Raw genomic sequence first — 25373 nt, 5'->3', positions numbered from 1 at the left:
ATTTCACTTTCTTCGGTCCTCCGAAAACCCGATATCGAACGACTCTTCTTTCCTTATTTTGCCACCTGGTCGAACTCAATACCGTGTCCCAACCCTGCCCGGCACTGTAAATTAGATTTGCACGGATAATCTAAGCAGTATGAAAACGATCAATCATCCTATTCTCTGTAATCGCTAATCAATTCTCAGTTTACAGTTGAACTCGACGTATCCATAACGCAGATAATAGTTTTGGTCTACGACGCGACCAGGCCTTTATTCCGCATATCGATTTCCCAAAGTTGACAACAAAGGTTTCCTATCAACTTTTAATAAGAGTCTTTCACGCTCCCCCCATTACCTACTCACACATTTCAGTGTTTCTTCCCTAGTAAACATTGGTGCTATCAAGCGTGGGAAACACAAACGTGACCAAGTGGACTTGAACAGCAATTGCAGATATATCGTGTTTCTAGAAATTCTGATATTTGAGGCCATGGTCAGATGCCTGCAGTAAACTTGAAAATTCAGGCGCTTTTCAGCGCCACCAACGATCACTGGATGCAGCTTGTTTCTCTCACGTACTATGTGTAAGTAGACGCAAATTATCTTTATTTTGGGAGGGGATAGTGGTCAAAAATATTCAGTCAAACTAACAGGAAAATAAATTAGTGCTTTTAAACAAGATTTATATTGTTTTCTCCTGCAAAATATGGGTTCTTCCTTATATTTGAAAAAAATAAAATGATTTTTGAATTGTTGTATTTCTTGCCAACTTCCAAAGGCTGCCTGCGTATTGAAAATGTTGAATATTTAAAACACCTCACAACTTTGACAAGTTTATTTGAGTAGTCAATTATCCGCAGTTTCACCTATGGTATCGTAATCTCATGAACAAGCTCGGCAGCTCATTTTAGACCTCCAATGAGGCTACAGTTTGAGATCGGTTTCCAAAACACTAACTTAGCCAAGGTGGCGCTCTATTACAAATTACAGCAAGAAGAAATGAATTTTCGACAGTTCTTGCAAATTGTCTTTAGTCTCACCTTTCTAGCCATCCGATGTAATATTGAAAAGTACGAGCAATCGATCACTAACCAAAACAAAACAAAAACAAAACGAAACAAACATCATCATAGCCTTGTAAGCTTATAATAATCAAGTTGTATTGAGACCGACTTCATTTATTTACGGTGGCGGAACACAGACATATTCTTAACATAGCAACAAAAGTGATATTTAAATGTCCAATGCCTCACTTTTATTATTGATAATGTAGTCAATTATACATAGACTGGTATACATGTGGATTTGAACCTAAACTCTCACTCGCACAGCACCACTGTTACACACCTTACGGAGGTTATCATGTGTGTGATCCGCACAATGGCAGGGCTAAATAACTGATAATCGTCACTTTTGTTTTCAAATAAGTGAACTTTATACGAAACAAGGCACTGCTATAATATGTTTATATTTGCTATTTTGGATACAGGTGTTGTTAAGTTTCCAAGACACGCTTTATTAAAAATTTATCTCGGTACATTGTTATTTTCCGTCACGTGACCCAGCTCGCCTTTCAAAGACGCATCGATACGTGACAACCAAAATGGCGGAAGTTCAAAGAGAGTAGACGGTATTCAGAGCTCTGCCGTCGATTTGTATGATTATTTCAGTCTTGTGTAATAGTAATACATATTTCGAAATGGTAAGACCGCCAGGATAGCCGTCGATATGCCGAAGTCGACGTCCTCTTTAGAACTGCGACGTGAAAGCAGGTGAGTTGGGCTGTGCTAAAAAAGCGTTGCCTACGGTGGTCAAGCGTTGACGCTGTTTGTGCTGCCTGCTGACGACATGAAGCCTACGTGTAGTTTTTGATGTACGTGAATTACCTGAAAATATTATCATAGGGAAACACGAAATTTGCAACATTCACTCTAATACTATGGCTATAAACGCACATTTCGTGTATAGTAGTAATTGGAAGCCAAACTGTCGAAGGTAGTTTCCGTGTATCACTGTCTCGGGCCCTTCGCTGTAATCCGATGAGTGTAATCATATTGCCATCTGAGTCACCACACAGTATAATACATTTCTGTTTGCGGCAAAATCTGGTTTTTGTGGACATAACATTCCGATAGACGGCACCGTAGGCATTACCAGTGTTTACGATGGTCATAGCATGACCAGAAAACACGACAGAAATATTTTCCGGGACTATGTGATTTGGATGGAGGTAGCGAAACGTTTTGTGGCGATTCTTGACTGAGTTCCCTACTGGACAAAACCGCCCCTTTCCTGTTCTCGACAAAATCGTGATGACATCAGTATCTTCTTTGATCGGCCATTTTTATTAAAATTAATAGGGTGCCCGCAAAGGTTTCCAGACTAACGATTAAAAGACTGCCATTTTGCGAGGTTTTAATGTATTTAACATGATTTTATGTTTCAGATAAAAAAGTTAAAGAATTGCTCCACGTAATTTTCCACTTCAACGTTAACTGATTTTCGTTTTTTATTGACGAAAGTAACAAAAAAGTGAGCTGTGAGTACGTGTGCACTGAAATTTTCATATAGTGATCATTGCCGAAAATCTTTTTATTAGTTACTGTTCTTCCCTAGTAATGAATTCCATGGAAAATAGAAAATTTTTGAGTACACCTCAATAACGAAAATTGTCACTACTGAACATCTGTTCAAATTTCCAAGTTGTTTCATGGAAAAAATTTCCTCCACTGTATAAAGTCTAAACACATTGAAATCTCTTGTAGCCATGATAGTAAACCTAATTCCTTTCATGACTTGGTTTCTAGCTTTAATATGATGCAAATTGTAGGTGTGTTTGATTGATAATGTTGTTTGTCAAAAAGGTGTGAAAACCAGCTGTAACAGGATTGTGCAGAGTAGGAAAAAAAAAATCAAATTTGTACTAGCCATAGCAATAGAATGTTACCGCAAGTACCACTGGGGAAAGGATTGTTTACATTTTAGATCAGGACATATTTGCTAGATGTCATGGCATGTAACCTTCAGGGACCGTTCATCATCCAGTAAATCGCCTTTTGAATCTCTCAAAGCCTTTGTACAGTAACAATGGTTTCATACCAACAAGTCTCTTCAACACTGGCTGGCCAAGTTGGTCACTCCATTGTGTTCTCAGATACGTCTTTAAGTGTTTCAATAACATACAGGTATACTGCCAATTTTATTGAGCCAGGGCAATCATCACATTTTCGTGTACCAGTTTGCATGACAAGTGTTTCAGTAGTAATGAAAGTTTAAGGAAAGAGAGCCTGCTTTGGTTAGATCATGGACATAAAAAAGGCGTCCATGGTCAGATCAGGTCCACAAATGTCAGGGTTTGTTCAGGTAGCGCCCAATGTATAGAATTTTAAATTTTTCAGAGACTCTTTAAATGATTTATGGATATGGCGACTTATTTACTCGGGTTTACATAATAAATTAGCCATGAATTGACATCACAGGTACTTTACATGTATATTGTAATTATTTATCAACTCCTTTACATTGTGGCTTTTGTGTTGTACCACTTCATGTGCCAGGGGACAAGTTTCAGGGTCCCCGAATACCGTGTTTGATGTGGCTAAATGCCAACTTTACAATCTCCACCTTACAATTACCTTGTGAAAAATTTAGTACTTATATTCAAATCAACCAGCTTTGTAGTTGAGTTTGCTCTAGGATATTCATTCCATCGCAGGCAGGAACGAAGTAACAAAGTCAGATTTCAGCTATACATTGTACAGAAGGCTTGATTCAAGTTGGAAAAGCGTTCTAGAGAACGCTGAATAAATTCTCATCACCAACTTGACTATCAATTACGTGTATATTCAGATGTCTTGGGACATTACATATCTACATTAAAATTAAGTTATCCCATCTAGGAAAGTGAAATTAATTTTTGCATAAATAGTCCTTCTTAAACTCTTTGAAATGTCTGTCTTTTCATACATGTGTGAATGGACAAAGGTCCATATTTCAACCCTTTCACCCCCAGTTCCCTGTATACAGGTCCAACTTTACCATAGAAAACAATGGATTTGGGGCAAACCATGGTGGTGAAAGGGTTAAATGTTAGGAGGACAATATTTCAGAACAGACAATGTATATACATGTACCATGGACATACATACTGTGCATATCATGTATGTTTATGCATATACATGTATTTATTACATGCCTCATATATGGAATGTTGCACTTCCATAGGATTCAATGATAACTTGTTGATGACATCGGGGCTGCATACTCATCATTTGACTGAAAGTGACCCAGAACTATCTTCAATTTCGGGATTGAATGATGAGGACATTACATGTTTTACAAAGGAAAACAGTTTTTACTATGCATGAAAAAATCGATGAATTGCATAACACAGTGATTTAAATATATTCACGCACTGTTTGATGATGAAAATTATTCTAGTCTTTTACAGATTTTCGGCTTTATTGGAGATAATAAAGCATATGATTGTCATTTGTATATAAACCAAAGCATCTGAGTGAAAATTATGTAAGAGATGCATAAAATAAAACAAACCAAAACAAGGCAAGGGACTTTGTACCCACAAGATAGGAGACCATTTTCCCTCTTGACGTCAGTCAAATGGTAACCTGCCCTTGGGCACATAGTCTCCTTGTACTTTAATTCCGTACAAAGTTTAAGACAAAGTTAAAGACATCTGTGTACTTAGACATAAATATCAAATTAATTTGCTTGATATCATGAATATTCATACATGTATGATATACACTGCTGGATACATTACTGGACTATCAACAGAGAGAATATTTCTTTCATCAGTCATACTTGAATCTTCATTTTTAATTTTCATATTCATGTATTTTATGAAATTTGCACTTCAGCTAGTTCAAATGGCAATGGTTCATTATATATATATATACTATCACCTGTAGACAGAGTGTTTGTCTGATTGTCTCATAATTCAATTGTCATTCATTTTATGACAGATTTCCTCCAATTCATCTTGATATTCAAGTCAATCCAAGGAGACCGGTGAAAAGGTACAACGTGGAGACATTGATGACATTTGCTTGTAGAACAGTAAAATGATAAAAAAATCCCTGCTTAACATGTAGAGTGAAGTTACTGCTGTGGAATGGATGTTACCCTTATAACATATTGAAAATACCTTGTATCTTTTGCAATGTTTAATTGTCTACTACATCTTGTTTCAAATTCAGAACTATCTGAATAATTATATTGGATGGTTTCTGAATTAAAGTTTCAGGATGTACGTATACTCATATAACAATGATTAGTTTTCCTTATTAATTAATGTGTCTGTCACCAATGTCATCATTTCCCACAGTAACCTTCACTCTGTGTAGACCACTGCATAGGTGCATCCTATAATGTAATACCTCCCACAATGTCCTGCCTACAGTGTTCCTATACATGTACCTCCTATGGAATGCTCCCTAGTATAGTGTTCCTATACATTACCTCCTGCAGCATGCACCCTTTGTTAATTCCTATATACATATGCCTCCCATAGAGTTCACCATAATATTCCTGTATGTGTACATCCTATAGAGTGCATCCTATATGTTCCTATACATGTACGTCTCATAGAGTCCACCCTATACTGGCTATAGTGTTCCCATGAATTATCTCCCATAGAGTCCACCCTACCAGTATAATGTTCCCATATATTACCTACCACAATCCTATATACATTACCTCTCGCAGAGTGCACAGTAATGTTCCTGTAAAGTACATTTAACTCCACAGCATGCCTCCTGTAGTGTTCCTATATACGTACATGTACCTCCTATAGAAATCTCCCTATGTTCTTATGAAGGTACCCCCCACAGCCTCCTGTAGTGTTTGTATACATACCGGTATACCTTCTAATCTATAGAATTCACCCTAATATAATGTTCCTGTACATTTACATCTCATAGAGTGCACCCTATAGTGTTCCTATACAGGCACATAGTGTTCACATAATCCTGTTTATTTTTGTTGACATTTTAACCACCAAAAGGAAAGGAAAGTAGCCAGTCTTGCTAAAATAAAAGAATATGGACATATCAATATAGACTACTAGGATAATGGGCCAATAAAAGTTGTACAGAATTTCTTAAGGATTTATTGCTCACACTAAAATCCATAGTTTCCAATATACTAGCACTTCTGTGTTATATCAGCATTACTTTACAAAGTGAATGTTTAAAATCAGGCAGTAACAAGGTACAGTAACTAGATGAAAGCCAAAGGTTTTAATGAAAGGGGTTTGATTTGTTCATCCCAATGGTCCATGAACAGGTCTGAAATCACCATTGATAACTTGTGGCCAAGGTTAAGGTCAAACCATGATGATATAGTTTACAACTGACAGGTTGAAACCTCCAACATGAATTGGCTGTTCAAACAAAATCCTATGAAATGCTATTTGATGTTGATTCATAATCTGTTCAATGTACTACAGCAGTTTGAATGGTTATGTTTAAATTTTTGAAATATCCAAATTATCAGTAACTTGAAAATTTAACATTTGTAAGTTGTAACCTGAATACAAGTGTTGAGTTAGGTTCTACCAAATTCAGTGTACACAAATATAGTTGTGTACAAGTTTTTGCAATTTGGAAAGAAAATCAAATTTAAAAATTGAGTTTATATGTGTAGTATACCAGTGATATATAATATAATTTTAAAATTGGCTTGCATGCTTTTAAAGTAAAAGACAAGTTTATAGTTGTAACTTTTGATCATTTTGCCAGTTTTTTTTGTCTGGTAGTTGGATTTTTGAGAAATGACTACTGTTTATAATATTCAACCGAAGGAAAAGTGAAATCGTCATCAATGATTTAATCAGTCCTTACTGGTGTTGAAAAATAAGTTGATACAAAGATGAAATCAAAAGTTATAGCTAGTATTGCTATGTATGCATTGACGCTATGTCATTACAATGCTACTCCAAAGATAAATTTTGGTGGAAAGGGATTTTAGTAATTGCTTACTGTACTTAATCTCCCATTTGTGTTTGTAAATAATTTGTGTTTCCATTGATGTGTTTGTAATTTATGTCAATGTGTGTTAACCATGCTGTCAGTCTTAACTGTGTTTGCATGGACTGTGTTTTGTTGTGTGTTTTGTTGTTGTTGTTGTTACTAACATTATCATTGCATGTTTTCCATGTTAACATTTGAATCAACAGTGTGAGATTTCCTGAATCAACCAAGACTAACATCAGGTATCAGATTTGTACCATGGCATATTCTACATATTCTACATAAATGAAAACCTTCATATATGCCCTGCTGTCCAGTCTGCACTATGCATGTAAATATCTGACTCCAGCAACCTTCCAAGATGTAAAATTGCCTGGCATTAAAATATTCAGTGTCTATACCACTATGCAAGATCTTGCTAAGGTTGTACTTTTAAAGGCTTTTAAATGGTCTTGCTTCAGCCAGTATTTTATACTGTTTGCCAAAGCTCTCAATAGCAGTTTTTTTCTCAATGCTTCATCAACTGAACATTGTTTCTCCTGTAATGTAGATGTGTATCTGTTTTTGGCCAATGGTTAACATACATCATGTGCTTCCCACACTTAACACACAACCTTGCACACAAACAGAATTTTCAGAGACTGCACTGGGACAGATAGCTGAATGTACATCTGTATTTTTTCATGGTCACTGGGATACATAATCTTTATGATACCAAACTGTCTCTGTAACATTGAATACAATCTAACATTGTCAGCCTACAGTAGAATTGATACTGTACTGTCCAGTGTACATTTCCATTCTTTTCTACCTGAAATGAAAGTACCAATTTTATAAGATGCTTATGGCTCCGTTGGCATATATTGAAGAACAAGGTGTTGGCACAACATAGGAAACTGATAAATTTTAGCACCTCAAAGTTTAATATAAAATACTGTAAAGTTACATTCAAGACTGCAATATAGGCTTACATTGACTTCACAGTGAAAGAATGAATTTACTTGTACAGTGTATATACATATGGTACCCACATGTGGATTAACAAGTGGTTGGGAAGCAAATATGTACCTGCCATTCATCTTTTCTTGCCACCCCTGAAATACAATGGTTTTGCCACAAACCAGGCTAGAATACACATATTCAGTGGGCTGTTCCATTCATCATTTATGGATGGATGGATGGATAATTAGTAGGTCTTTGTTAATCAAAACAATAGGGGCTGACCAAAGTATTGTCTAGCAACCCCATGCACATGGTTGTAAACCACACGCCTCTTTACAGCAACAGCTTAGTGCTACCCATTAATTTTTGCGTAGGTCAGCTGAACGGAAATTATGCTCTGGCTCTCGAGAATGCCCCATGCAAAGAAATGAAATAATCATAGTATTACCATCACAAGGAACCTATAAAAAAATTTTTGTGAAGTAGCTTGCAATCATCTGCCCAATTCATTGAGGGCATCAGAATATGAACTCTTTATACGTAAGAGCTGTAAGGCAGACTATATAGAGTTCTCCCATTGCGCTCTGTTGAATTGCTAAGATGCAACAGAAGGTGGCCTGTGCACTTTTCAAGACAGTTTACACATACTGCATCACCATGAACAGTTGACAACTGTGCTGTGCTGTAGTTTTATTTGAAGCTGTTGTTTTTAATTGAAAATGCCAGCAATCTTTATAAAAAATGTTTATCACGAGGATTAAGGAAATTAATGTACAACTACAAGTATATTGAGAATTTTATACACTAACGTATAGTTTCTTGAGAGAGTTTTGTGTTGTCTGTTTCAATATCTTCTTGTAACAGTAATTTCAAGCAAATAAGATAACCCAAGGATAGAAATGTCAAAATTGGACAGAAAAGTCATGAATTTATCAAAGCAAAATATACCCATTGTTTGTGTATCGTACATAGATCAGATGTCTTCATACATGCTTTATCAACCAACCTACTTTATATCTATGCCTTCATAAAAATGTGAATTTTCACATTATCAAAGATATTTAGTGTGCTTAATATTAAAATGTACAGTTCATTAATCTCTGTAAGTTCATCCACAAGAAATGTTTTCTTTCAAAAGTATGGAAAAGGAATGTTGTAGAAGTCATTTTACAGTCACTCAGTACATACAAAAATTGACAAGCTGATGTCAGATTTCATTATGCTTTATGTCAGTTTTCGACAATAGATGCTATTCATAATTCGTTACCAGCTTGAAACATGGCAACAATGCTCTGTACTATGACAGTAAATCCTTTGATGTGTAGCCTAGCTGAAGACAAATGTGTGAAATTTTACCCTGTACAACCCTGGTTGCAATTGTAATGGTTTGGCAAAGATTGACCCAGACTAAACAGTTCATGCATCACATATCACTGCTATGGTGCATTGGTTCAGCTAACACAATCCTCTTTCATTCACCTGTGTGTCTTAGTGTTTACTTTGAAGTGTTTAGATGCACAGCTCATGTTGCAGTCACCTCGCAACACCCATTCACACGGCACTTATGCAAAGCTGTAGTTCCACTGCTGTGCTTACAAACACAAGCATGCATATTGAAAACCAGCCTATAGAGTGAAATGTTCCCATATATTGGCAACTAAGGTTTTTGCATGTTCCGCGCTTCAGAGTTAAACCATGTCTGGCACTGCCGTGAATTGTGTGTGTGAGGTTGGAAGTTTGTGACTGAACTTTCAGTTGATTTTTGGCAACTTGTTGATAGTGCATGTTGGTTTACTCTGATTGAAAAACATTTGCAAGAAATACATTTCTCGATACATTTTGTGACACTGTATCTGTACATCTGGCATTTAATCTATATATCCATGTATACATATGTTAGCACAAATACACATGCATATCTATGTATAAATATACATATCAATGCCTTAACTAATTCATATATATGTTCAAGTTTTGAATGTATTTACACAGGAATTTATATCATAATATTATGCACACACACATGGCATTTTAGTATACAGTCATACATACACACATACATACATATGTTATATATATATGAATTCATTTGGTAACATTTGCATCTATCTGAGCAGATTGTTCACCTAGACAAGAAACTCAGTGACAATTTTTTGCTGACCTTGAATTTCAGGGGCCGGGAAGCAGCAACTAGTAAAAGCCTGCCTGCATTGTACTCACATGAAGAGAAAGAGGACATGGAAGTTATTAGCAATAAGATTGGTGCAGGGCTAACTCCATACAGACTGCCAAAACTAGCATCTACCAACACTGCTATGGTATCTTCATCAACTATAGGCCTTGATGAACTTTACAAGATAGATGCCGATGATAGCAGGTAAGATACAGCGACACAGTCATATTTTTAATGCCAAGAAGTCAGAAAACTTCAAAGATTTGCAGTGACCAATTTCTACCACTTGGTGAAGAACATTTTAACAAAACCTCTCAAGAAAATCTAACACTAGTATTAAAGCTGATAGTGATATACATATAAATTGATCAAAACCATCTGGTGGAAAATTGGTTATTTTTCAAACAATCAGGTTTTCTTTAATAGGAGGCCCTTCCATAGCTTTTTGAAACAATTATGTTGACATGTAGATCAGTATAGTGAGGAACCACTATCCTTCAGTATTGCCTCAAATATTGTTCATTGAGGACTCCAGTTAGGCTGAGGCTCGCATATCATTTATTATGTAGATCACACTCCAAACAGCCTATACCCTCAAGTGTCTCTACAGCTTGGAGTCCTGCAATGTAGATTTCTAGAAAGAATGTGTATGTCGAAAATTGTCTGGAAGTAAGCTTTGACCAGCTAATTGTGTAACATGGAAACCTGAATCATTATGTTTTGCTCTGAGTAATAAACCCTTACATCACAAAAAACAAAACAATACGAAACAAAAACAAAAACCTTGTACAGAAAATGAATTACTGTTAACAAAGGATGAAGTTACAATTGATGTATTGTCATTCAGATAAAACTGTTGGACTATAATTTTCCGTGTCGAAATTTTTCTGAAAACGTAAAGCCTTTGATAATAGCTGTAGGTAATATTTTCAAAATGTTTGTTCGATGAAGCAAGTCGAGTCAAATCTGTGTACAGTGGTCACATAAAGGACCAAGAAAAGGTGACCAGTATATACATTTAGAGGTGACCTTTCTACAGAGCCTGCATGTGGAATTGCTTTCAAAAACAAATAAACCATCAAACAGTATAGGCGGTGTGCTGAGCGATGAATTTAGGAACAGATAACAGTAATGATAAAATTCAATTTCATAAATATTGTATTTTAAAAAATATGAGACATGCATTTAATTTCTTAAACAATTGTAATGCAAATTCAAAATCGGTTTCAGACTCATTTCTTGTGTTAATTCCTGTTATAGCGGTTTTTGACAGAATCATTATAAACACATTTGCTAACCATTATAATACAGATTTTGCCCTTTTGTACCAAATTTGAACAATTTCATGTAGCCAATAACCACATTAGAGAGAGGTAGTGGTTCTGTAAAAGGCCTTTAACATGTAAAATGCTACTAGACTGCCACAAAGTAACCACTATAAAGAGATGACAGCTCTAAGACAGGTTTGTCTGTACAGTTTCATACTCTTCTTGATAAAATAAATGCTACTCTACAAAATGTACTGTGTAGCTTTGTCAACACAACATGTTCTGTACACAATATTATTTGTTGTAAAATCAATTCTTGTCCAGACTGAAATTTTGTTGTCAACAATTACACTGGACATTACACTTACAGACGTGCAGGTTATGTTAACCAATTTGAAGCATTTCTACATGGTTATAGGAATACATCAAGAAACTAGTTTACAAACAGAATTAAAACACTGTTAAAAAGTCCTTGAAAGTTACAGCTAACCAAGCTCTACTGCTGCAATGTTAGAAATTACAATTTCTTAACAAAGAATATTGCATTTTCAACCATTGTTAGTGGTCATCTATACTGCACATGGGTCAAAGTTCATATGTCTCAGTTGTGGGTTTGAAACAAGCAAAAACTTTTGTTTGGTGCAGCACATGTAAAAATCAATAAAATCAATACTGTGAGACCTGTTAGAATAGAGATGACCTCTTGGGGGTATGTTAATAGCAACGCTAAATACATTTAACAGGCAATACTGCAGGCTAAAGTGTATTGTTGAAAAAACCCAAGTTCAAATTTACTGATTTTGTTGAATACAATAATGGACTAAATGTTGAACTCCAGAGGGCGCTATATCAAAAAAGGGGCAATGGTCATTTTACCTGTTTGCAACAAAAATATTTACCAGTTGGCAAAGCCATTCGTAAGCCAACAGTTTTACTGTTCTTCAATCAACATGTATATATTCATCAGAAAAAAATGTGTTTCCAATCACATAATACAAATATCTTCTCACAAATCAGGAATATTTTGTGTATTTTCCTTTATTACTAGTGTAGTTTTGTAACCTTGTTGTCAATGTCATGAATTTTCAGCAATTTGTCATGAACTTGTCATGTCTGTTTATCAAATATGTTATCTTTATGATGGTAAAGTATGTGTTGGTTTACAAGATAATTACAGTTAGAAACGGATTGAAAAAAATTATCTGTAAATACAGTGCCTAAAATACATGTAAGAAGTGTTAAGATTGTGACCTAACAGTTCAGTGCAATATCAGTGTGTTTTATTTTCTTATCATTAATGGTTCCCTAAGTTTCACATCCTTGATCTTGTGTAAAAATGAATGACGTCACAGATTTATTTTATTGGGCCTTTGAGCTGACAAGATCAAACTGCTGACAAATCAACAGCAAAACCTTTCCTGGTTTCACAAGTTTTATCAAAATTTCAGTAAGTCATAATGCATGTACAGTGTTTCTACTGTTACTTGCCAAACTGCTATGTGACAATTAAATTTGCCAAGACACACCTTCAATGAACAATTTTCTGCATTGCAAATCTAATGAACATTGAAATATGTACAGCTTGTCCATTGTGTGCACTGCATTCTTAGTATCTTCAGTTGAAGTTGAACCTTAGAGAATAATGTTTATCTTGACTGATAGGTCATAAATTTGAAATAGGTGTAGGTTGATGAGAGTTAGAATGGAATGTCATTCTTTGCAAGACTATACTAGACCAGTGGTATAAGTATGAATACTTGTTTTCAAGCTTTCCATATGGCCATTACAGTCAATCACAGGTTTTGCTAATGAGAATCTGGTTTAGCTGGTATAAAACATTGATTTTTTTCTCATCACTTTGGTTGAATATTATAAGAGGAAGAACTGTGTATGCATTGTAATGATCCATGCAAAGTTTACATAACCAGGCTGTGTTGTATGTATTTTGGTTGATGTGTTTTCAAGCTTTGCATGGTGCCTGAGTCTTACTGTGGTAATTACAATACCAATCTACCCATCTTGCAAAATATATAGTATTACAGCTATGACTTTAACCCTATAACCCCCTTATCTCTGTGAATGGATACCGCCCAGTGCTTGAAAATGATAGCGGTCTAACCCAAAGGGCAGGGGTGAGTAGGTCAAATAACAAGACATGAACCAGAAAACTGCCTGTAGTATCACCAGACTGTTTGTTGATCCGTAAATGTCAGAGAATGTATTTGTACCCAGCATGCAATACAAGAGTTTTCTTTCCATCAAAGTAACTTTCTATCAATCAAACTTTTTTCAGTTGTGAAGTATGACTTGCATAATGAATCACTGACATACAATTTGTCTTCTTTGCCTGAATTTCATCTTCTAGGCCTTCTCTAGTAAGTTTTCACTTTTAGAATTATACCCGCATAACGTTGAAGTAATATTTTTCAATTTTTAGTGGCCAAAAAAAATTCCTGCAAAATATTGAATTAGTTTTTTCAACTCAGCAACTTGTACACTAGCCAATGGATCTATCACGATTAAATAATGAAGACTTATATAATTCACATTCCTCTATTTGTCAGTGATCTTACATCAAGGACATCTGACTTTTTTAATGAAAAGCACTTTTTACATGTATGGTCAGTTGTTTTCTAATGGCTCACACCATGCCCAAGTACATCAACTTATTATTGTGCCAATTATTCCAGGAAAGCATCGGTCTAAAATTGTTCACTCTTTCATGCGTGAGTTCAGTAAAATAGTAATACTACAGATATTGAATCACAGTATGTGTATTAAAAATCAGATGAGTTTACGCCTTTCAGATGAGACAGATCATACATGTCAAGCTTTATAGCAGTAAATTGTGATCAAATTGTCTTGAAAGAATGATTTATTCTGTAGACTTAGACATAAATCTGTCATAAATAAGTTGATGGTGTGAATAATATGTGCTTATACTGTTGTCATGTACAGAAGTCTGTCTGGTATCTCCAAACAAATCTACTCTATTGATTGTTGAACAACCATAGGGATCGTAAACTTGTCAACTTTTAAAGCTGAGAGTAGTTTTTAAAGTGATCATAGCAATACGGTCCCATTCATGTACAACTGATACTGTACATGTATTTATCTTTATCTAAGTTATTCTGCTGGTATTACAGTTTTCTTTGTTTTTCAGTTATTATGAATGGTTAACAGTTGCTGGTTAACGGTTACCATTGCCACTGTTGGCTTTGATTTACAGTCAAATATGCAACTTTGTACTTTGTGTTAGTTCTACAAACACTGATAAACAGAATTGTTGTCATGTGAAATAGGATTAAGTTGTCTCACTATAGATACCATTAACCTGTCTGGCCTAGTAACTTACTAAGTCCCAACAAACAACAAAATCAAAAACAGATTAAGTGCCGAGATTTGTCATCTGATAAGAAATTTCTAGTTTGCTTACAGTTCTAATCCTACATGGTTAGTATCCATCTACCATTTAACTTTTAAGATTCCTGAACTCAATGTAGGAATTTCATCCATTTCTGTAGGCTATTACATGTATTAAGGTGGTTGGAAAGGCTAGACTGTCAGGTATAAATTTCAATAAAACTATTAAAATATAAAAATAGTCAACATTCTTTGTGGAATAAAAAAAACTAGACATTTGGGCACAAAGGCATTGCAGAGTTATAGCCTGTTAAAACTTCTGAAAAACTGACCAAATATGAAGAAGTTGGGGAGTCCTTAGTGTATTAACTATGGTAGAGGTCCCCTAGCTTTTAATAAAATGTTTGAAAAGGGAAAGTCATTATTTGCTGTTTTTCAGGAAAGTTTGACAAGGCGGTGCTGGCATTCAGAGTGAGTGACTGCTATTGTAAATGCATTTTTGATTCTTGAGTGTCAAAGAGGTGTCAAAGTGAGATTAACCAAAAAACTGCTCTATGACTTCAAACGAGGGGTGCAAATATGGCTTGTTTTCAACATTTTTGACAGAATAACAGTTTTCCTACATAATTGTATACCAATTTAATCCAACTTTGAAATGAGATATGGACATGGAATTTTTACAGCCTATTAACAAGGTTACAGATAAGATTTGTACGGCACAATTTTCCTGTATTTGAAGTACTTTTTGAAAAATCACATTTTGAAATTTGAAAGAATTTTTAAGAATTTTTTGATATATAAACTCATGTAAAATCATAAAAACAAATTTTATTTACAAATCCTGCCGTACAAATCTTACAATAAATAGTGTCAACATATTTATAACTAATTTGGTAATATTAATACTATCCAATTATTATTAAATTCAAATATGTAAAAAAAATATGAAAAATTAAATTTTAATATTTACTGGTGTCATATTTCAAAATCATGGCTGTAAATATACAACGTTTATATTCTTTGAGAAAATATTAACTAAGGGAGTTATCCTGAAAATTTGAACTAAATATCTTGATTCTAACACTTGAAACTTGACATTAACTCTGAGAAAGAATTGGTGCAAAAATAGCCTTTCCATGTATTAAATATGCAACATTGTTTTAGTTATCTCTGTGTCAATTTAGCACGTTGGTTTGTATCATTGTCTTTTCCTTTGGATATGTCAATTTTCCTCTGTTCTATTGTAACTTCACAAGAATCCCTTCTGAATATGAGAGGGCATTCATAGGTATGTTACTTCAATTTTGAACGTAATCCGCTTTTTTTTCAGCTTTTCCCATCAACTCTCAGTTTTGAATCTTTGTGAGAACACCCCTTTCCATGTTTCACCGATATCATGACAAAACATCGTAATTAGCAAAAAAGACAATAACAATTATGTCGTTCAGTCTTTCTTTCATGCATGATTTGGAAATAATCCTGTTTTGTGCATCAGAGGAGCTGTTTTCACAGTTCTTGACAGGTTTAGATATCTTCAATGGTGGTAGGACATGCAGACTGGCTCAAGAGCAGTCTGTTATCTGATGTTTTATCTGCACAAGTACAAATCTTAACATTGTTCAATGCAGCAGTCAGTCTTTGGGTAAAAAAGGACAGATTCCAGACTTTGAAATCCAGTTTTGTAACAATTAAAGACTTATTTATTGATCTTTTCCATCAGACTGTGTAATAGTCTTATCATAATTGGCTTTGTGTGTGGCATAAACCATCTTCATTTGTAAGTCAACCATACATAATGTCTCAAAAATGACTAAGTCTTGGTTTTTAAAGATCTTAGAAAGATTTGTGTTTTACACAGGCCTCTAGAAAAACAAAAAATACGCTTGACTTGGATTTTTTTAAGAATAAGATTTAATTGTCTTGTGTTTGTAAGAAGATTTCTGTTCTACAAAGGCCCCCTAGAGACACAAAGAAGTTCATTGAGGACATGTACAGGAACAAGATTTATCTTTACATCACAAAATGCGCACTTATAACATCAAACCCTCAAGGCTTGGTTCCAATAGCTGAAAATTGGATGTACACTAAGAAGGGGAAAAGTCTGTCAACTATTGCTCTCTAGAAATATATAACATCCAAAGCTAATTAGAGTCAAATAACACAAAACATCATTGCATTGGGTATATCAGTGTTGTTGTGAAGGGTGATACAATGTAAGCAAGAAAATATCATTGTAAACTTGGTCTGTCCTGTCATTTTACCAGATTCATTGCAGTCATATTAAGAACAACAGAGTTGCCAAACCATATAGCAATACTTTGCCAAAACAAGTTCTGTACAATACATTATTATACACCTACTGCCGTAACCTATGGGAGTTTGACCGTCCAATAACTTTCCGTATTTTGTATAGTACGCAGAGTCCCGAATACGGGAGACGCGCGACGCGCAATTTTCAGGGGTTTGTAGCAATTTTATTTCAACAATCGCGCGCGTTCCACTCATATCGCGCGTGCCGCATCCCTCAAAATTTACCATAGAATTAGTTTATACGGACGATTAATGGAGGGAGGTGTATAATAATAGGGTTATACACAAAATACGGCCCTGTATGGACTCGGGCTCAGTGAGTGACGTATTGGACTCGCCTTCGGCTCGTCCAATACGTCACTCACTGAGCCCTTGTCCATACAGGGCCGTATTTTGTGAATAACCCTATAATATTATTACAGATATGTACCGTACATCATATCATATTACTGGTTTTACCTGTGTTTTGGTGAGAGGAGCCAAATCATTTTGTCGTAAGGTTGAAGCTCTCATGTTTGCACAATATGATGGTGCTTGTACATTTGTATACTTTTACATTCTCAAATTCTACACAATTTTTTTCTTCATAGGTCAAATCATCTCATCCAGTATGTACGACACAGAAAGAATGTGTTACAACCGCCGTACACGATAGCACAACTTCACCGGGCAAGCAATTTAATGGTACCCAACTTTAGAAGTGCCCATCTAGCGCCTCTAGGTCCATGTCCATCGGTGGCTACCTCCAGTGATATGGACTATAAATACAGATACAGGGGGTAAGTATCAGTGTGTCTATCCATGGATGTGTTTGGGGTGTGTGTGTGTGTGTATGTGTCTGTGTATGGGCACAGGGAAATGAAATCTCAGAAACATGACAGAGAAACATCTTGATGTGACACAGCATGGGGAGGGGAGGTGGCTGGGTCATTTTCGAATATGTTGAAAATTGAAAATTTGCACTTGAAAAGTATAATGGAAGGTATGTGTTGAAGTTCTATGCAGTGCAAGCAGTATGCTGCAAAGTGCATAATAATGTTCTTTGCATGAATGACCAGCCTTCACTATGTGGTAGTCAGAGTCACAGCTTTGTGATTTGAATTTCAATACAAGGAAGATAGAGAAATACTGTCAGTACATGTGTAGACTTCTGTATCTGGATATTGAAAAAATCAATTGGGCACAAAGTGAAAACATCTGAAATGATAAAATTATTGGAGATAAATGAGGTAGTGTGGCAACAAGTGGCAAGAACCACCAGTATCAAATAAATATAGCATAAAAGTTTGAGCCAGACTGTCTAACACTCCTGTCAATATTTACAATGTTTAGTTGAAAAAACCAAATCTCAGACTGTGCACACAGGAGGAGTAGTTAGTTATTGAATCTGTCAACACACTTCTGAGTGTTTACAGTGCATTGGATGATAATTTCAGCAAATACTGATATTGATTTAGCTATGCTTGAAACCACTCTACGTTTACCATGGTCTTGAGATCAGCAGAGCTCAAACAGACATCAGTGTAATCAGGGTATATTGAGTGTGTGGTTTGGAGTCCATGTGTCTGTCTCAGGACTGTGGCTGTAAAACACTAGCCTTTGTCAATATTGTACATCATGTAATTTGATAATTTGACATCTGTACCTTTTAATGTGTAGTAAGCTCTTTTCTGTGAGTTAGGTTTTTGTTTTGTTTTCCATGGCAGGGAACAGCAAATGTTAGCTTGCCATTGTTGAAATGAAATGATAGGATACACTTAGCTAGTGGACATACATTCTGATGTAGAAACAGATTCTAAAAAAGTATATGTATATGCAAAATTTAATTCATTTTAGCCTCTCTTCCATCAAATTTAAAAACAGAACTGTTTTTACCTTTCAGACATTTCACTTTATGTAAGAAAATGTTGAAAGTGCTGGAATGTTGGATCTCATGTTCCAGCAGTTAAATAAGAACATTGGCTGCAAATATTGATATCATTTCATTTTGATATTATTCTTGATTCAAAATTTTGTCAACACACAGTGGTGGGAAATTCACCTCTTGTTTCATGTTTAACAAAGTGAAACTTTACCAAAATATCTTTATTTTTTATACCAGTTTTGTGTAATATTAATTGCTGCCCAAAATATTGTCTTTTTCTTCTCAGCGTTTTTCCTCAATTTTTGTCAACCTAAAATGCAATCAGAAATTTTGCATATTTGTCCCATGTAAATCATATTACCATTTCAATATCATGTATTTCTTGAGCATCACATTTTACATTTGTAACATCTCTGTGTGTTACCGTTTCACAGGGAATTACCTAAACTTCGAGGAGCGGAATCAGTCAACAGTTTTGAGAGGAAGCTAGATGAAGAATTGCAACGTGAACACAAAAGAATATCCTGGAAACTCTCACCTCATAATAATCCAAGCTTTGATATCAAGGTTTGTCAACTTTACAAATCATCTCTTTGAATTCCAGGTTTCAGACAGCACTGGATAGATGGTGTCACAAAGTGCATCATCTAACAAACAAGATTTCTAAGTTATAGTAATGGAAGTTTAGTGTTTTGTAGACTGTTATTGACATCAAGTCATCCATGAATGCATTCATGTATGATAAGAAACATTAACCCTTTGAGCACCAAAGTCAATTTTTGTCACCTTTGTAAAACATACCATAGTCAATTTTTTTCAGATTTCTGCTAAAATTTTGATAAAAGCTTGTAGCCAATGAAATGTGATGTCCATTTGGTCCAAAATCATCAAAAAATTACAGAATAATTCATAAAAATTGGTAAAATGTTGCTGCCCTAAAATTTTGGAGGGAAAAATTACGGCACTCAAAGGGTTAATTCTGTTTTAGTAAGAATAGTATTATGCATTATTTGCACAGTGTCATAATCACTTAGAGGGAAGTCTGCTGTCAACACACCTGAACTAGTAATTGACCACAGTTTTCAAACTCTGAAACACTTTTTTTTCATACTCTCTGACAACTTAGCATCAAGGGTTGATTCTCTGTTTCTTGAGAGATGTCTACGTGCTTGAATCAAAGTCATGGAGCTAGGTCTGCTGTTGGAGAGGATTAAATCACATGGTAAAAATGATTTAAGAAATTCTATTGAAAAACTGTGCATGCATGAAAGAGAATAGGAGTGGCATCAAATTAATACTGAATTAATAATGATGTGATGGTTATGGTGATGATGATATAAATATGGCTTGCAAAATGATGAAGATTATGAATTCTCAATTTTGATGATGTAGATGGTGAGTTGGCCTAAAAGATTAGATTATAAGAATGATTTTAATGACATTGAACTCCACCTGAATGCGACTGACGTCATTGCTTCATTTGTATTCAAAACAGGCGGGCAACTCTTTCAATGGACCTTACTCAAGAGAATTTACAATTCACTGTACGGCACCTGCCAATTGGTTGAAGATGAAACTCAAAAGGCAGGACACAACCCTCAGATAGTCTTACAGCTGACCTCCTTGGACGGCAAGGTCAGACAGTGTTGTGAGTTCATCCAATAGAGGCAGTGATGTGGATCTATTGAAGGCCATTGAATTATGAAGAGCGCCCTCTACCAGCAATTCTTCCTCTATGTCAGAAGTTTTGACAGTTCTGTCACAATTTTGGACTGCAGTAAGAAGTGGAGATCATTTCTACTCTGAGACATCAACAGTCTGCTTGGTGCAACAGTGAATCAGCCATGGATGAATTATTTTTCAGTTTGCCGAGATCTGTTAAGAGGAGAAGATTTGAGGAACAAAATACAGACGAGAAGTTGGTTTGAGGGCAATGAGTACTTCAATCAAGATGAGCCTATGATTTACAGTGTAAGACTATGGTGGTGTTAGACTGACATGCCTTGCAATGGTGTTTCATATTTGACTTTCTCTTTAAATGAACATTACACTTCACATATCATTATGTCATTGTTAAAGACAATATATCATGTAAATATGGATATTACTGTATCTTTTGGATATTTTTCTTTTATTATGAAATGGCAAATTTACATTATACACTGTACCCACCGTTTTGTATACATATACTTGTTGCTGATAAGTTGAATTTCAGTCAGTGGTTTGGAAAATATAGCTGTGTGTTATGCTTACTGTACAGGTTCTCTAATAGATAACTGTGGAACTGGTCAAGGAGAAAGTTTGACCTTAAACACTGCAAGTTTTGAAAGTCTTAAGCAATGCCCTATAGATTTATATATTTAGGCTGAGTTAACCAAGCTGCAGCAACTTATGCCTATCACCAGCGCTTCTGTTGCCTTCTATAATTCTATATCATTCAATAAAAACTCATGTACAAACGTGACTTGTAAGTCGGATATTTGATTATCTTTTGAAATATTTCCCAAGCAATTCTTTCTGTAGTGCAATTCTTTCAGTTGTGATAGCGCTACAACATTCCTTGATTTGGCGTGAATGTCCAAGTATTAACTGACCACCTTTTATCAATGAGTCATTTTTCCTGATTGAATGTCCATTAAACATATCAGATTTGTCCATCATTATGGTTAAGCCATCAAGTGTACAATCCACTTTGACTTTCCATTCTAAGGGTTGTCAGAAGAAAACAATGCCCCTCTCTTAAAGTTTTTAAAGTAATTTGTCAACATTAACATTCATAAAATGTTCATATTGATTTTACCCTAAAATATAAATACTCTTTGATAAGAGTGATCTGATTAATAATCTGCTGTATAAAAAATCTGTGAAATGTCTTTTGTTTCTCTGTCTTCTTTTGTCAAATTGCTTCAATAGACAAAAAGTCAAAGGTGATATAAACACTACAGGACAGTATGCACAGTATTGACTGGCCATGTTTGTTTACCAACATGTTTGTTTCTGGAGGGCCTACCTAAGAATTACCCTCAAACAGTCAGCTTAACAAGGCTGTAGTGGGGGGGGGGGGGGGGGACTGTTTTGGGCAACTCTCAGGCCCAAGGGAAAACAAAAGTATGCTATTATGACACACCTCATCAAATTCTCTCACTGCTACTGCTCGTCTAGGTCGCAGACGACATTGTCATCTTCTTTATGTGTTCTACAATGTGTGCATGCACTTTCAAACTTACCCAGTCAACACTTGTTCCAAACTGCTAACCAGTAAAAAGTTTTGTGAATATCAACCAGTAACTGGTTCCGTGCATGTATCAGTGCCAAAATGATGTGTACCATGTGACCATAAAATAACAAATTACAAGAGAGAGTTTGAATCAGGAGTGTTTCAAAATAGAATAATGCATGTATCAATATTGTAAAATATAATGTAACTGTCCACCATGTGCTTTTAACCTTGTTTCTACCTTTAGAGCTCACAAACAGAGGAACTCATGACAGTTGATTCAAGGCAGTCCTTCCAACTGATTCACACTAGGCAGTTGGTTGGAGAAAAAGTTTATCAAGGCTTTTTCCTATATACCAAATCTTGCAGTTTATGAGGTCTGTATCAATAATGAAGTTTATAACTTGATCAGGCAGAAGACAGGACTTGGTAGCAATACACTAAAGCATGAACACACTGGTTGTGTGTGCTATAATGTCACTTTCACATCAATGCAATGGGTTATGGAAAACAAATATTTGAACTTTAAATGCATAATGCTTGAAACAAATATAGTATTTATTGTGTTTACACTGGACATGTGAAAACATTGGACCAGTGAAGTGGGATATCTGCATTGACAGCAGACTTTCTTATTCATGAAAAATTTATGATTGTCATTTTTCGATGAAAATCATTATAATTAACTCATTTTTAGTATGCTTGCTTTTTACATTGTACAGTTTAAACTGAAAACTTTGTAGGGTCACTTGGGTATGAACTTACTTTGTGATCTATAATTCTAATATTTACTGTTGGAGTAGAAAAGTAATTGTAGATACTTTTCCATTTTAAAGAGTGAAAAACTGCATGAATTGACTCACTGGTGTTAGTTCAATATGTCTGTAATTTCTATATTCACAGATAGCATATTTGAAAATGGTCAGGATTTCATGTTTCACAGTAGACATTGACATCTTCAGTAGATTGTACATAAATACCTCAATGTTCTTTCTTAAGTACATTTACTTCCGTCCAGTTGTTTTCACTGTCTAATTCAGTTGTTAAACAAAAGATAGACGGGTATTTTAGTTTCTGTACATGCGATGACTGTGAAATCCACTCAGTGGACAAACGACACATTCAAACTTTAGATAAAATCTGTCATGCAGTCGTCAGATACTCCGTCTGTATCATTTCCAAAACACTTTGTTACTTTTTGTGTGCAGTATATGGATCAAAGTCAAAAAATATTTGCTTTAGACCTTTTTGCAAATGACAAAATTTGCAGGGCAAGTGGGGAAAAAAATCAAGTGAAATTTTCAGATGCTCATAACAAGGTGGTCACAGCTTTAGAAAGTTTAGCTGTGAGTGTGATTAGAGTCTTGCAATTTAAAGAGAGTCTGTCACACTTAAATCCACGTCACCAGTGATCTTGATCAAAGTGTGAATGTGTACATCAAGTGTATTTCTCTGACACTAATTCATGTCATGATGTAGATCCAGTATGTAGGTTATATGTATGTAGGTGATAGATGTGTCTATGTGCAATATCCTTAAGATTAGAATGTATAGAGAGACCACACTGACACAGGCTGACCCATTGTCTAAAATTTCAAAGGAAATAAATTGCAGAAGCACTTACATCACTTGAGGAAAATTCATGACATCCACAAACAATCACTTCATGTCAAAGGTCACTACTGAGTCTGTTTGAAGGCCCCAACTTCAATTTTCATATAACATGTATAGAGAGCTGTAATGGTGCATTCTCAGAAAGTGACCATGCTACAAAATTTATGGTTCTTCTTTGAGAAGAGTTTAATAAAGGGCCAGTAGCTGTAACTTTTCATTTTTTCCTATTTTTGCTTTTTATGTCAACTACAGTTTCTTGTTCTACTCCCAAAACATGTTGAGATACACAGTATTCAGCTTATCAACTCAGCCTGTACATGTGTAGACTGTATTGTTATTGTTCACAAGTGAATACAAACGTAAACAATACACTACATTTTACACGTATAGACACTGTGTTGACAAGCTAAATAGTTGGTGTTTCAACATGCTTTGGGAAGTAGAACAACAACTTGCCATTGATATAAAAAAATTATGAAAAAAGTATAAAAAGTCACAGCTGCTGACCCTTTGAGGTATGTGTGAAGTCCAGAGAAAGATTACAATATTGGACATCAATGTCCAATGCCATCCATTTTTATAAGAAAAATACACATGTATGAACTTTCCTAAACTGCTTCATATAAAGTATAATATAATTCCTGCAATGTGTTTGCTGTATCAAATATTCAAAATAAAATATTTTTATTCCAAAGATATCGATAGTGTATAGTTTGGTTGCAAGGTTTACAATTCAATGCTTTACAATATTCATGAACCCAAACATTGGTTGCTCAGTTCAAAAAGGGGAAAAGTTTGTTTCTCATCCCAGTATGCTTCAATCTTGATCTGCCATGTTTGCCATTTTTCCGTGTTTGCTTGGAAATTTCAAAAAATACAGTTCAATAAGGACAGCGGAAAATATCATCTATCAGATCACATTTATGGTCTATACAGTTCTGATCGGTTGAATTCATTTTATATGTAAGAATTACAGCTGCATTAATACATTCCTCTGTCATTTCTTTGTTGATAGTTTGCTATGGTCAGCTAACACACAAAAACCTAGACTGGCACATGTTTATGAGAGCCAAGGGATAAGAGACAAAGCTGTAATTATTTTAGTTTCATGCTACATGTTTTCAGTAAAATTAACTTTTCCCAGGAAATAAAGTTCCCTTGTTACTGCTGTGATAAAGGTGATCACCTGTACCATGCAAGATTCTGACATAGAAATGCTTTATTTTGTACATCACAGTGTCAGTATGGACATATCACTCAATTCAAAGGCTAACAAAAATGACATCCACAAGTATTGTAGCGTATATTGGATACCATGTACTTTATTCAGTTTGCATACATGTCCTTTATGAATGTGATTCATATACTTTCTAAAATAATCATAATTCTACTGATTCTAAAATGATTGTTCTCTACTTAAAAATGATTTTGGAGACCATCTCTAATGTATACCCAATTTTACCCATTTTCCATTCACCGTTGTCAGACAGCTGCTGTGGTTAAATAAGATAGAATAAGATATAAAATAGTTGGTAAGATTTCTTGTGAAATAACCATGCCTCTGAAAGAGTGTTTCTCGAAGTATTTATTTTTGAACAAAATCAGCCATGCCGTTTCCCTGCAAGAACTGGTGTCTTTTCGAAAC

The 25373-nt window shown here is 35.1% G+C and overlaps 1 protein-coding gene across 4 annotated transcripts; it reads left to right on the top strand.

Moving 5' to 3' along the window:
- The first annotated feature begins 468 nt into the window (after positions 1-468).
- On the top strand, positions 469-24424 carry LOC139144225 (uncharacterized). 4 transcript variants are annotated; one of them, XM_070714887.1, is made up of 7 exons: positions 1577-1757; positions 4971-5024; positions 7184-7219; positions 10093-10296; positions 17624-17812; positions 19332-19464; positions 20393-24424. In XM_070714887.1, the coding sequence occupies exons 1-7, from the start codon at positions 1714-1716 to the stop codon at positions 20501-20503; spliced, it is 771 nt and encodes a 256-aa protein (XP_070570988.1). In that variant the 5' UTR covers positions 1577-1713; the 3' UTR covers positions 20504-24424. The 4 variants fall into 4 exon arrangements, with proteins under 4 accessions (XP_070570990.1, XP_070570991.1, XP_070570988.1 ...); XM_070714888.1 differs by lacking the exon at positions 7184-7219; XM_070714889.1 differs by lacking the exons at positions 1577-1757; positions 4971-5024; positions 7184-7219 and adding an exon at positions 469-569.
- Positions 24425-25373: the final 949 nt, after the last annotated feature.

This window comes from Ptychodera flava, chromosome 11 (assembly GCF_041260155.1).
Source record: "Ptychodera flava strain L36383 chromosome 11, AS_Pfla_20210202, whole genome shotgun sequence".
Classification (NCBI taxonomy): domain Eukaryota; kingdom Metazoa; phylum Hemichordata; class Enteropneusta; family Ptychoderidae; genus Ptychodera; species Ptychodera flava.
The sequence above is the reverse complement of the archived record's forward strand: the minus strand, read 5'-3'. Positions and strand labels throughout refer to the sequence as shown.

What these genes read in the sequence shown, in the direction of transcription:
- LOC139144225 (XM_070714887.1), top strand. Translation starts at nt 1,714, where the DNA reads ATGCCGAAGTCGACGTCCTCTTTAGAACTGCGACGTGAAAGCAG. An exon ending in TCAACCAAGACTAACATCAG is followed by an intron (nt 7,220 to 10,092) that starts GTATCAGATTTG and finishes CTTGAATTTCAG; the next exon opens with GGGCCGGGAAGCAGCAACTA. An exon ending in TATAAATACAGATACAGGGG is followed by an intron (nt 17,813 to 19,331) that starts GTAAGTATCAGT and finishes ACCGTTTCACAG; the next exon opens with GGAATTACCTAAACTTCGAG.